At 37.7% G+C, this 12763-nt stretch overlaps 1 protein-coding gene across 4 annotated transcripts in view; it reads left to right on the top strand.

Moving 5' to 3' along the window:
• ABCC4 (ATP binding cassette subfamily C member 4) overlaps positions 1-12763 on the top strand; it is a 156944-nt gene that overhangs the window by 54792 nt on the left and 89389 nt on the right. For all 4 annotated transcript variants that reach the window (XM_054213223.1, XM_054213231.1, XM_054213215.1 and 1 more), the window contains 4 exons: positions 864-1004; positions 2396-2433; positions 2789-2889; positions 5913-6059. In XM_054213223.1, the coding sequence (XP_054069198.1) occupies positions 864-1004; positions 2396-2433; positions 2789-2889; positions 5913-6059 (427 nt within the window). The remainder of the gene's footprint in view (positions 1-863; positions 1005-2395; positions 2434-2788; positions 2890-5912; positions 6060-12763) is intronic.

The raw sequence follows: 12763 nt of genomic DNA, 5'->3' as shown, positions 1-12763 counted from the left end.
GAAACAAAAAGCCAAGATAGCCTTCTCTTATAAGTCAGTAGGTGGGATTTTTCACATCTAAGTCAGGTCTGTTGATTCCACTGCTCTTGTACAGCTATGCCTGCTGACAACAAAATCAAGTGTTATGCGTCCATTGAACTGGCACTAGTTTTTCTATCACAAATACTGTCAATAAAAAATCAGAATTTTGCTCATTTGAATAGTTCTTTTACCTTCTTTATGCCTGTCCGATTTGCTTTCTTTTCTGTCTTTCAGTGTTCCCCATCTATTGTTTGCTTAATATGATTTCTCATTTGTCATTTTCCTTGTTTCCCCTGTTAACAGATGCTTTGATGGTCCTTACAAGGAGGTGATTAGCACTTTATGGGTCATTTGTTACTCTGGGCATATGTTGATTGATTTTGGTGCATACTTGCAGAAGAGTATTTACTTCAAATACTTCTCTGAAAAGGAAAGGTTACTCACACTTGCATTCTGAAAACAGAATCTTTCCCAAGTCGAGGCCTTAGTTTCCAGAGCTGTTAGGACTGAAGGTAGTGCATAAGAAAAGAAAAGCCTGGGTTAGTGGTCAGTTAGAGTAAGTATTTCTGGCTGTAAAGGAAGTCATGTTACATACTGTCATGCAATGCAAAATAAAATCCTCACAGTGTCATTTTGCAGAGTAGATTTTTCAGTATTACTGCACTGAGACTGATTTTTTTTTTTCCATTAAAGCTATAGTTCCGATATTTGAAGTTTTTATATGCACAATCATTTTATCTCCTTATTTAATTGTTTGCTAATCATGAACCATGACTTTCAAGTGGCTTAGTCTGAATCTGTAATTGCAAGGTTGATACTTTTTATTCTGTATTTTTTTTCAGGCTGAAAATGCACTGGCTGTAGTGCCAGAGGAGAGTCGCTCTGAGGGGAAAATAAACTTCAGGGTTTACAGAAAATATTTCACTGCGGGAGCAAATTACTTTGTGATTTTTATACTTTTAGTATTCAATATTTTGGCACAGGTAAGCTCTTGGGAGCCACAAATAATATTGAATGTATTTTGGTTTTGCATTTTTTTCTTTCTTCCTTTTTCTTTTTTACATAGTGTATGCTTGTTACTGTGATGTTTCAGCTGAAATGTCTGGAGACGTAGTGATCTTTAATAATTTTGTAGTGTACTCATCAAATTTTACATATCAACGTGGAGTTTTGGTACAGCATTGAGAGGTCTTGTGCTGATTCTTACTTCAACCATTTTAATACTTCAGTAAAATAATTATTTTACTGGCAGCGTGGCACAGAACTTATAAGCCAGTCTAATTTTTGGAGATAGAGAACAAAATAATAAGGTGTATAAAGCAGTGTTTAACAAATCTGAACAATTAATATGTTTCTAGTTGAAGGAGGGTAAAAAGATCGGCTGGGTATGGGAGGACAGAGTCTGACAGAAGTGTTGAAAGAAAAGGTCGTCTGCTGATAAGCGTAGGTTGTGCGAAGGGCTAGAAGGAGGGTTGCTGTTTAGCAAAAGAAGAAAGTGAGGAAGAGGACAGGCAAATACTGTGCGTAGTGCAGACTGTAGCAGGTATCTAAAAGAATTCTTAAACAAGGAAAATTATTTTGAAACTCACTGAAAGAAATGGTGAGCTGCGGAAGCTGCGTGAAGACAGCTTGTTGCCTTTTTCTCTCTTGCCTGCTGAGAAAGCTTAAATTCATTTCATGGAAATGATTGGTCTTGGATGGAAAAAATAGTCCATATATTTAGACATGTTACTTCCTTTTTGCTTGTCCTTGAATTGAGTCTGTTGGAAAGATAGCTAAGCAAGATGAAATCTTTGCAGTAGACTGCCCAGAACTTTAAATTCATGTGAACAGAGGTGTATTTTGAGATAAATAACCCTGTTACAAGTTTGTAGTCACCTCTTGGCACAGAAAGAAGGCGGCAGTAGGAGTTTTTCCCTCCCTCTCTTCTCTCATCCTCCTTCAACCCTGTTTCTGGTCATTATCTCCCATAAACACAAATTTCTGGACTGGTAACATCAGAAAGTTTGTTAATCAAAAAGCATTTTGGAATATCTCTAGTAGCAAATTTAGGAACTGAAAAAATGAGTTCTTTAATGTGCAATTAACATACATTAGGAAGAGCTACTATATTTTGTTTGCTTAAGTGTATTGCTTTCCTTTAGTTTGCTATCATGTAAGGTAATTTAAGGTAACTTCTTTCTTTGTAGAGGGTTCTAATGCACCTTCTAATGTGCTTTGCAAATCGCTGCTGGTCTTGAAAGACTGGATGGCATACTTTCCTGAATATGTGATGTTTTCCCAGAGAACATGAAAGAATAGCAAGGAAATTTTAATTTTCTAATGTTTTTTTCATTTTGTAAGATGATTCTTGTGTTTGCCTCTTTTACTCAAGGTGGCATATGTGCTCCAGGACTGGTGGCTTTCTTACTGGTAAGTGGGTGATAATAACTGGTCAGTCATTTCTGCCTTTTCAGTCAAGTGCTGTATGTCTAATAGAAATCAGTGTTGTATGAGGGGTGGGGGGAACCTCTTCTGGGAAACTTCAGAAGATGCTTGATCTTTTTCTGATCTCCACTCATTTGGGGGGGGGGGGGGAATTGAACTTTATGCTGAAGTGTAGCCTGTGATTGCTTCTACTCGTGGTGTGATGCATGACAACATCAGTACATGGGAACTTCTGAACTAAAGATTTCAACAGAGTTGAATCTAGAAACAGTTGAACATACTCATGAATATTTGCAGAATTTGATTTGATGATCATTATCTTCTGTATGCGTTTCCACAGGGCAAATCACCAAGAAAAGTTGAATGTCACAACAAATGGAAATAATGGAGCAAATGAGACTGAACATCTAGACCTTAACTTTTATTTGGGAATTTACGCAGGTAATTACACACTCACGTGTGTGTGTGTCTACAGAACTTATCTGACCTATTGTAATAAACAGTTTTGAGAGGTGTGAAGCAACGGCAATGTGGGGAAATGTGATTTCTAGCAGTAACTGAATAATGTCTTAACAGATTAGAAGGCTGAATCTTGCTTCCTGACTAAATTAATTGGAATAAATAAAATGAAAAAATCTAACAGAAGTAGTACATTGAATGCGGACTCTTAATTTGCTTTGCCTGGATTTTGGAAAGTAAACTAGGAATTGAGTATTCAAAAAGTCAGTCACCGTAAGGTTGTGATTATTGTCTATACTAATAGGTCATTGAGCTAAATCTTCAGTCATTATATGGATGGGCAAAAGGGATTAGAAATGGATCTTCATTCTGCGCTGTTCTAAAACTTGGCATGGCTACATTCCTTCTGAAGTGCCATAGCAAAAGAACTAGTTTTTAGAAAGCATCTTAGATGGGTATGCAAAGCAGGATGTTAAAAAACGTTTCAATACATTTCAGTCGGTAGCCATATGCTTCTGAATATCCAGAAAAGGGCATTGATCCTTGTATTCAGGCCTCCAAACATCTTAAAATACCGCTCTGAAATGTAGTAAAAATTGGCGTAGAAAAATCACATGTAGAAATATGCTCTTAGCCTCTTCTGTTTAGCACTTCTAGTGATGTACAGTTTTGTATGGCATGGTAATTTCTTGATGGAGATGTAAATGATAGGTCTGAGAAAACAGGTGGAATACCAGAGGAGTGCGCATTGAATGTGCTCAGAAACATCTCTCAGGAGAGAGAATAGGCAGAGGATTTTTTGTTTGGTTTTTTTTCGGGAATCCACATGATCTGAGTGCTTGACAGAAAACATTGTGCTTGGCCTGGGAAGCAACAATTTAGGAGCCAGATAAACTTGGCTCTTATTTTCTCTGTGTAATGTCTTATTTCATGAGCTGTTCCAGTGGACTGCACAGTATGATTAAGCGTGGCAAACTTGGCTTTCTCTGACCGTATAACCTAAACCACGTTACGGAAAATTTTATCTTTTAAGGCAAATTTTATTCTAGATAGCAGAACAGCAAAAGTTACCTTTATATTGAAATGTTCAGATGGCTTAGTGAGATATTTGCAGTAGTTGAACAGACAGCATTGAGTTACCTACGCAAAATTGTAAGTGAAGTTGAAAAACTTATAAAAAGATAGTACATTTCATGTGAAGTGCATAATAATCTAACTTACCTTTTTTTATAACCTCTGAAACCGTATAAAATAATCTAACTTTTTTATTTTGGATTCTCAATGTTTAGAAAAAGAAAAAATCACCATGGTAATTCCTTCCTAATCCTTGTTGTTTCTATGAAACAGAGATGTAGAAGAGTAAAATTTCTGTTAATGAGAAACCCTGTTGGCCAGAACTGAGGTACCAATTCCACACTTTTTCTATAAAGTGAGCATGCAAAGAGTCCTTGTCTCTCTCATGCTGAGGTGGTGAGCTTGTAAACAGGGAAAGCAAAGACCTTTGGCATGAGACAGACCGGATGAAGGAGTTGAAAGTGAGTCTTATTCCTCCCTCTTCTCCCCAGCCATCAGCTCTTTTCAGGTGATTTGTTTGGTGAGGGTCATGCCAGCGGCTTCCAGTGGCTTCCAAGCCTGAGTGAAGCTGTACAGAAATGTGGGAATCCCAGGATGTGCTCCCTCTCCTCCAGTCGCTCCCACAGATTGCTGTTAGGCATGGGCTCTGCCACAGCCTCCTGCTTAGTACCTCTTCTGCTCCCTTTTTGCATGACCCAGCTTTTCTTTGCGGGTACATGCAGTTACTCTTGGAAAAGTTGTTTTCTTTTACCTGGCCCGAAATACAGCAGGCAGGACAAGGCAAACAAGCTCTCATCCCAGACACGTGCTTTTTTTTTTAAAAAAGAGCACCACGCAGAACATGGGCAATAAACTGTGAGCAGACAAATGAAATAGTGATACCTTTTCTTGCGACCTGGGAGGATACAGCAGTAAGCAGGATGGAATACCCGATTGACTTAACCACATCATAAAATATAAAACCTCACTCTTTCCCACTGTTACTATAGCTGTACCTGAATTGCGTCCAGTTTTAATCTGTCCTTAGACTAGGCAATGTTTTTTGTTTATAGTTAGGGTCTAACTTCAGGGCGTCCTCAAGGCCTGAGCATCTGGGCTTGTGGTAGCTATGCTTAGTTTCTGGAGCACATCACCTGGAGCCTGGAAGCACTGCCAAATGCCAGGTTAACACCTTTGCTATTCACCTCCATCAACTGGGAATTTGGGCAGGCACAATGGAGGTTACACACAGCAAAGAGAGCAGCAGCAATCTCATCATTCTTTGTTTCCGTGTTTTGCCCCGCAGCACCCCTGTCTTGTAAGTGGAGATGTGCCCAGAAGAAAGACAAACAGTCTACAGACCACTTCCCTAGAAGGGCTCTGTTTCACATGGCATAAGGGATGCATCTTACACTGTGTTAAAGAAATACGCGTAATTTAAATTATATGATGTGGTTTACAGGGGGAAGAATGGCATGAGTGGTTTGGGCTGATTGAGAATAACTCAAGGTTGTCTCTAAATAGCCATGTATATTATATTGCTTGGTTAATACCTGCTGGCAAATGTTGAATCTTCGCAGTGACCTCTGCAAGCCACAATTATACACGGCACTGTGAAATGAATTTCTTAGCAGAGCTGTTATGCAGAAGGTTTTAATACAGATTTATTTTATAGGTTAACAGAAGCTTCCTGCGTTTCTATAAAGTACCAATTCTTTCAAACCGAAAAAAAGAAATTGTTTAAATTGGTGTTATGATAATAACTGAAGCTAGTGACAAATACAAGATGCCAATGTTCTGCACTCAGTCTGGGTTCCTAGGCTTAAGTTTGGATTCTTGCTATATACAGAAGTCAATAAAACTTCGGTTTAGTTCATTTTTATTTTTAAAGTCTTTCCTTGTGAAAGATCCATATCTGTATGCGTGGTCTGTGCATGTTTTCTTAATTTCAGGTTTAACAGTGGCTACAATACTGTTTGGAATAATAAGAAGTCTTCTGGTGTTTCAAGTTCTGGTTAATTCTGGTCAGACTTTGCACAACAAAATGTTTCAATCCATTTTGAAAGCTCCCGTCTTGTTTTTTGACAGAAATCCTATAGGTAAGTTTAGTAGTAAAAAATCCTTAATATTTAATGTACCTCATTAATTATGTTAACTATATTATTTCTGGGCAATTATGGATTTATAGTGTATTTGCACATTTGTGGGAATTTGTTGCTGCTTTTAATTAAAATCTTTAAATGTGGTCTTTTAAAATCTCGAAGACAGAATGTTGACTGCTTGTTGATGGTTGGTCATACTCTTTTTCAGATGCAGTCTATAGAAAAATGAATTGTATGTTGTTGTACATTGACCTGCTAGTTGCGTTGCTGGTGTTACACAGGGGTCTCTTCCATATGCTGAATGTATAAGCATGCATTTTGTGGGGATGCCTTTCTTGTGCTTTTCTTTGAAAGTTTGAGTCCAAAAATTATTTGCTCTTTTAGAAAGTAATTTTAAGCATGTGTGGTAATTCACAGTTGTTGAGAAACAGTGTAGCTGTGAAACTATCTTTCCAGAATGGGCAAAAGCATAAAGCACGCAATTTAAAACCATAATCCAAATCCTTATGGTCTTCAAAAGAGAGAAGCTGGAGCAGAGTGAAGAGAGTGAGGAAGTGGGCTGGTGCTGATTTAATAGCCAGTCTTACAGGAGAAACAGAATTCTGATGGCCTTCACTCCCTTGAAGAAAAAGAACATAAGCTTGTTCTCATAGTTCCAGAAGCTGTTTAATGCTCGTAAGGGTATCTAGGGATAGCGTTACTGTTTCAGAGTAGTTACTAAAATTAGTAAGATTTTCAGGGGAAAAAATATCATGTGGAGAAAAGGTTCATGTCCGTAATATGGTGAATGAAACATGTACCATTTCCCCTTTGAAAAAAATGATACACAGCTGCACAAGTTTAAGGCTGGTCTACTTGTGCTGCGAGTCTGTGGTAGTGCAAATTCAAGGCCACTGCAAAGAGTTAGAATGAAGCCGTAAGCTCGGGAGAGAGGTTACTGGAGAGCTAGCGAGAGCATATACAAGAAATTATAGTACTGATAGCATTCGTTGTCAGATAGAGAGGGATTTTCCTCTTTTTTTTTTTTTTTTTGTGTATGTGTGTGGCATCTGCAGTAACTGCATTTTTGAGGGAGTACATAATCATCTTTTAAGAATGCCTGTAAACATGACTCATCATAACGAACAGAACTATAGACTAAATATCAGGGACAATATAGAGTAATAAATAACGGTTGGCTTTGTAACATACTGTGAAGCTCAAATTAGCAGTGCTTTGTAAAAGAGTGACATTCATAAAACCTGCCTATCGCTGGTATTCACACACTGTCATGACTTACAGATGTGTGTTTCTATTTATCAGCAGATATTTTATAACAGAAGACCAGCATCAGTGTGCATATATTTCTTTCCCTTCATCTTTCGTTTGGTCATGGTAGCATGCAAAGGTACTGCTGTTCTGATCTATACATCTTTTGAAAAAGGAAAAAAGAAAAGGGAAAAGATGAAGTGTGAGACGATGCTGCCGTTCAGAACTGCAGCATGTAGCAGTGCTGAAATTCTGTTTTTAACATCTGCGTTTCATTGTCTGAATTACTTTTTTTATTTTTATTGTGTATTTATCTTTTAGAACTTACAGATGCTATTTTCCTTGCATTGGAGTGAGGTTTGTTTAAGTAGACGTATTTTTATTTCTTTCTTCTTTTTTTTTTTCTTAAGATTATGAAAGATATATTAAAAAGAAATTGAAATTATTAAAGGCTCCTTTTTCTAGGGTTGCGATTGTAATAGCCAAGCTATTAGTTATCATATCCCATATTACCCAAGCTGATATTGCAGTTACAGATGTGTTGTTTAAGCATCCAGCATGTTTGTGTGAGGTCTGTTAGACCTCAGCAGAAGCAATTGCTGAACTGACTCTTTCTGTTTTATTTCTCCAAAAATGATCAGCAATTAAAAAATGCCACGGTCAGTATGTCGAATGCAGTGATCCACATTCCAAAGTTGAGGAAGGAAACAAATAAATAGGCATCCCAAGCTCTCGATAGTTCTTATTGGGGAAACAGACTAATGAGCAGCATCAGGGAGTCGACATTAGGAAATGGAAATATGTGGTGAATCATGACATGTCTGTCAGCTCCCAACAGTGTAGTTCAAATCAGTCGTGGTGAATAAATGAAATGACTTATTTCTAAAAAAAAATTATACTTTGTGAATCAGTTTAGGCACAAGCCCAAGATATCTCTTTACAGATTGCATTAGCAATATATAGGGAGGGGAAGGTTGTAAAGAGAATAGTAATGAGAATCTTACCCAGATGATACAAGAATTTTAATATATTTTTGGAACCTGGATTATATAGCTGAGACAGAAGACGAATGAATATAAGGACCCCTCTCCTTTCTCCCTCCCCATCCAAAAATGTTTGTATGTACACAGATTTCACTTTTCTGTAATTTGGCATAGAGCTAAAAATAGCTAGATGTTACTGCTTTAAGTATGTTTTGCATTGGAAGAACCTTATTTAATAAACAACTGACTGTCTCTTCCTTTAGCACTTAACCTAACCCCATTGAGCTGATAATCCTAAGTGACTAAAGCTTATTGTGTTATCCAGCATTCAGAAAGAATTATCAGATATTTATGACTGAAATTCAAATTTATCACTAGATATCTATATGGCATCACTTAAACAGCTATAGAGAAAGCTTGATGGGAAGTTACCGATTACATCGTTGTATTTTAGGATTTAACACATCTGACTTGTCTGCATTTGGTGACAGAACTCGTTTACTTTATTATTTGGAGTGTAGAATTTGACTCTTACTCTTGAAACTTCCTTTGCTCTTCTGTCCAAATCCCAGTAAGGGAACTGCATGTGTGTCAAGGTATCTGTAAAGAGGAAAACGTGGAGGTTTCCTACTTCATAGTGAATGCTTTATATATTCCTCTTCATGTGTCACTTGCAGGAATAAAGGGGTTGATTTCTGTGCACGTCTAGCACAAGAGGGCAGCATGATCTGTTTTATCCCAGTCTAGCATTACAACAGCTTGTTAGAAGGATAACAAAATTTATCTGTTATGTTTTTAGTGGTGATATTTGAGGAGTGACTTTTCAACCTCACCACTGAGCAGTAGTAATGTGGTTCTGTTCCGTTGTCCTCATTATCTGCAAGTATAATATTTTCTCTTAATCTTTTACATGGTAAGCTTTTCAGCTTCATGTAATGCTGAGTTCAGAAACTTTTGTTGGCTTTGTAATTAGTGGCCAAAAGTCAGATAACCCTATAGAGTCTTATGTTTTGGTCCCGTCAAGGAGACCCTCGGCCATTATTCCTTTTAATTTCTTTTGCAAGATGTTTTGTAACGTTTCAAAACAAATTTGATAGAAAGCTAGGTAAAAGGGACCATGACTTCAGCAGCAGTGACTTGAATTGGGAGTTCCGTCTTTTGAAATTAGTTTCTTACTGATAGTTTAGAAGATCCTAGTTTTGACAAGCTTCAGGATTTGATTCAAGATTACTTGCTTAGCTTGTAAATGAATTGTTCTTTTCTGGGATTTGGGGACAGAGGTTTCTTTAGAGAAGGGATGCTAATGTGTAAGTGCATCACTTTCAGTAATGGTAGTTTTAGTGGAGATTGTGTGTAATTTTGAATTGCATTGAGTTTGGGAAACTGAAACCTGCTGCTGCTCTGCTGATGGGTGCTGTAAGAATGAATGAATGATATGCGTGAATTTGTTCAGATAAAATAGGACTCTCTTCCCCCTCCAGAGATCTGTCTAAAATTCAAATTGAACCAGAACCACTACAGAAATGCATATGAAAATCTAGCTCTTTTTAAATTTTTTCCTTTTTTTTTTTTTTTTTTTTTTTTAAGATTTATTGTATCTCTGCAAGCTCCTGGTTCTGATAGTTCATAGAGGAGAAATATTTTGGCAGACATTACAGCATTTCTGGCCTTCCTAGAAATAGAAAGCAGTGAATTGTGTGATGATTGTCTTCTACTTGTTAAATTAGCAAACTTCTTTTTTTCCCTGCAAATGCTTTGCAGGAGCATTAAATAAACATTGATCCCTTAGAGTGCTTATCCAGACTTTGAGGTTTGACCAGTTTATAAAGAGAAATATTCTCCTGTGTTGGCAGCCAGGAATTAAATGCCAAACTGATAGCTAATAGCAGCATATAAAAGCAAACTCTGAATATTAAAAGATAAAAATGTGAAAGAAAGCTGCTGTTAAAATGAAGAGCTGGTTTTTCTTTAAGGCATAAGGATTTTAATTATGGTGTTCATAAATCAAGTGTTGAAACACCTATAATTTGACAGAGAAAGTTTCTTTGTAGGATTAAAAGCACGTTCGTCAATGCACAAGAGTCTATCTGCATTTTATCTGACAGAAGCGTCAAATGGGCAATCTTGTTAAACTATTTAAACCATATAATATTTGCAACAAATATGATATTTCAGCAGTCTGAAAATTACAATGCTGATAATGAGGTTGTTAAATTATACTCTATCAGTTGGATAGTGAAACTGCTCTAGTTAGTGTACATTAATGTATGCTTGTTCACACAAGTGATTCTGCTGAACAAGTAGCATGTTTAAACAAGAAATACTGGTCTTAAACCCTGTGATTTACAGTAGGTGGTGTTTTGCAATATCATGCAGTTAACGAGGCAAAGCTTCATGTTAAAATATTTCGTTTGTAGTCTCATTCATCACTGATATAAATATTCAGTAGCGATGCCAGAAAATGTATTGTATTCCTATTTGACTCAATGACTCAATTGCTTTCTTTTTTTCAGAAACAAGATCTATGCTATCTTTCTGATGCAGTTTTCAGATATTTCCTTGTGGTCAAGATGAATTCTGTGGGGTTGTGTGTACCAGGCTATTTTGACAGCTTTCGTGTTCTCTTAAGCTAGTATAAAAAAATACGTTGTCCTTAAAGCCGCAGAGGCTTTGTTTTTTGCTCTCCGTGACAAGCTCTAAAGCACGTTCACGTGTGCGCAGGTTTGTTAGTTTATGTTGAAAAGAAGTCCCTATAGGACAGCCTTTTGTTGTAAAATAAAAACACAGATTCTCTCTTCCGTGTTGGTAATCACTTGCATTTGTTGTTATTAAGATGGCAACACAATAGGTTCCATCAATCATCAAGATCCTTAACAACCGCACAACGTGGTAAATATTATGTTTGGGTGTTTGAGTGGAACAGCTCGTCACTGAAGTAGGTGTGGTAATTAAAACCTGTTAGGTTGCTACATGTGTTGAAAAAAAAAAACTTTAATGTTTTTTCATATAACAATGGCGATATGTACTTTAAACCTTATCAGGGCGTGATTATTAAATGATATTTTGTGGGAGTTGCTCATTTACTGTTAGTATTATCGTGGCTTTTGTTAAGGGTTTAAATAGTCTTGTGCTTCCATGTGTTTTATCACCATTATGAGTCTGTCAGGAACCTTATAAAGTTGATTGCTATAGGAGTAGTCTTTAAAGTTAGTAGATAGTACTCTGGTGTTATGTTTACATTTATTATCTATTAGCATAACTCAATTCAACTCTATCCTATTTTTCTCTGCAATAGTAATTGTATGAAACTTGGCCGTAAACTGATGAGACAAGCCCATTACATTTTCAGTTCACCGAGTCAGCGCTCACCCTATTTACGCTTAATATGGGAGATAAAATTAGAAGGTTTACAGAAAAGCTGTTTGTAGGAGGGGACAGGACATTATTTGATAGGGAAATAGCGTGAAGCTTGTCCTGACAACCCCTTCCAAGCGCAGTCTCCTGCTTCCCTGGCACAAGATTTCACGTCCCTTCACAGAGATTTTCTATCTTCTTCACATTAAGATCCCCTGGCGGGGAAAACGGCCTGCTGCGAAACTCATTTCTGACCATACGCTGACCTGCCCAGATACTGCAAAGTCTAGTTTTTTTCATTTGCTAAAGCAACTACAGAGAGAGCTGCTCTCGCCCCACCTCAGCCGAGCAAAAAGGAGGAATGGAGGACTCGACCAAGACAGAGAAACCTAATTAAAAAATCTTGGCTTTAGAAGACTGCACAGAAGCTGTTCAGAGACAGATCTTTCCCGCAAGTGTTGCGGGAAAGTAAAAACGGGGTTATGTTTTAGTCTCGCATAGGCAGCAGACTGTTTTGATGAGATCTGCGGCAGGGAGGAAGGAAATGTTGGTTGGAGACACTTGAAAACAAGAGGGAGAGACTGCAATAGTATCGATGGGAAAACCGCAAGGGGCTTGAAAAGAGGGCCTAGCTGAGGTGATGCAGCTGCAAATAAGCTTTTGGAGCTAATCTGAAGGTTGGAGAGATTTTTTGGTTTTGATAATAACTATTTTAAATATGTACTTTTTTTTTTGATATTTTTAACCTGCTTAAAAATTGCCGGATGCTGCTGTGACTGTTGTGGATAGTGGGGATTGGAGGCAACGCACGGGTAGGACGTCTCCTCTCTTGCTGTTCATGGATGCCTGTTCTAGGTGGGAAATGAGCATTTTTGAGAAATGAGGAAAAACTTCTCCAAATCCCCCACTTCCATTCCACCTTGGAACGAGGCAGAAGCATTTCCAAAGCAAAATTATTTTGGGGAAGAGCAGGGCAGGGGTAATGAATAGCCAGGTGGTGAGAGCCCGTATGTGTAACATGGGGAAGGCAGCCCAGATCTTCCCCCTCTCTGATTTAATATGGGCCTCAAACACATGGCTCCCCCATCCCAGGTGAAAGCCCCACCCATCAAGCTC

This window comes from Rissa tridactyla, chromosome 1 (genome assembly GCF_028500815.1).
Source record: "Rissa tridactyla isolate bRisTri1 chromosome 1, bRisTri1.patW.cur.20221130, whole genome shotgun sequence".
NCBI lineage: Eukaryota > Metazoa > Chordata > Aves > Charadriiformes > Laridae > Rissa > Rissa tridactyla.
This window is presented reverse-complemented; position numbering and strand designations above follow the sequence as displayed.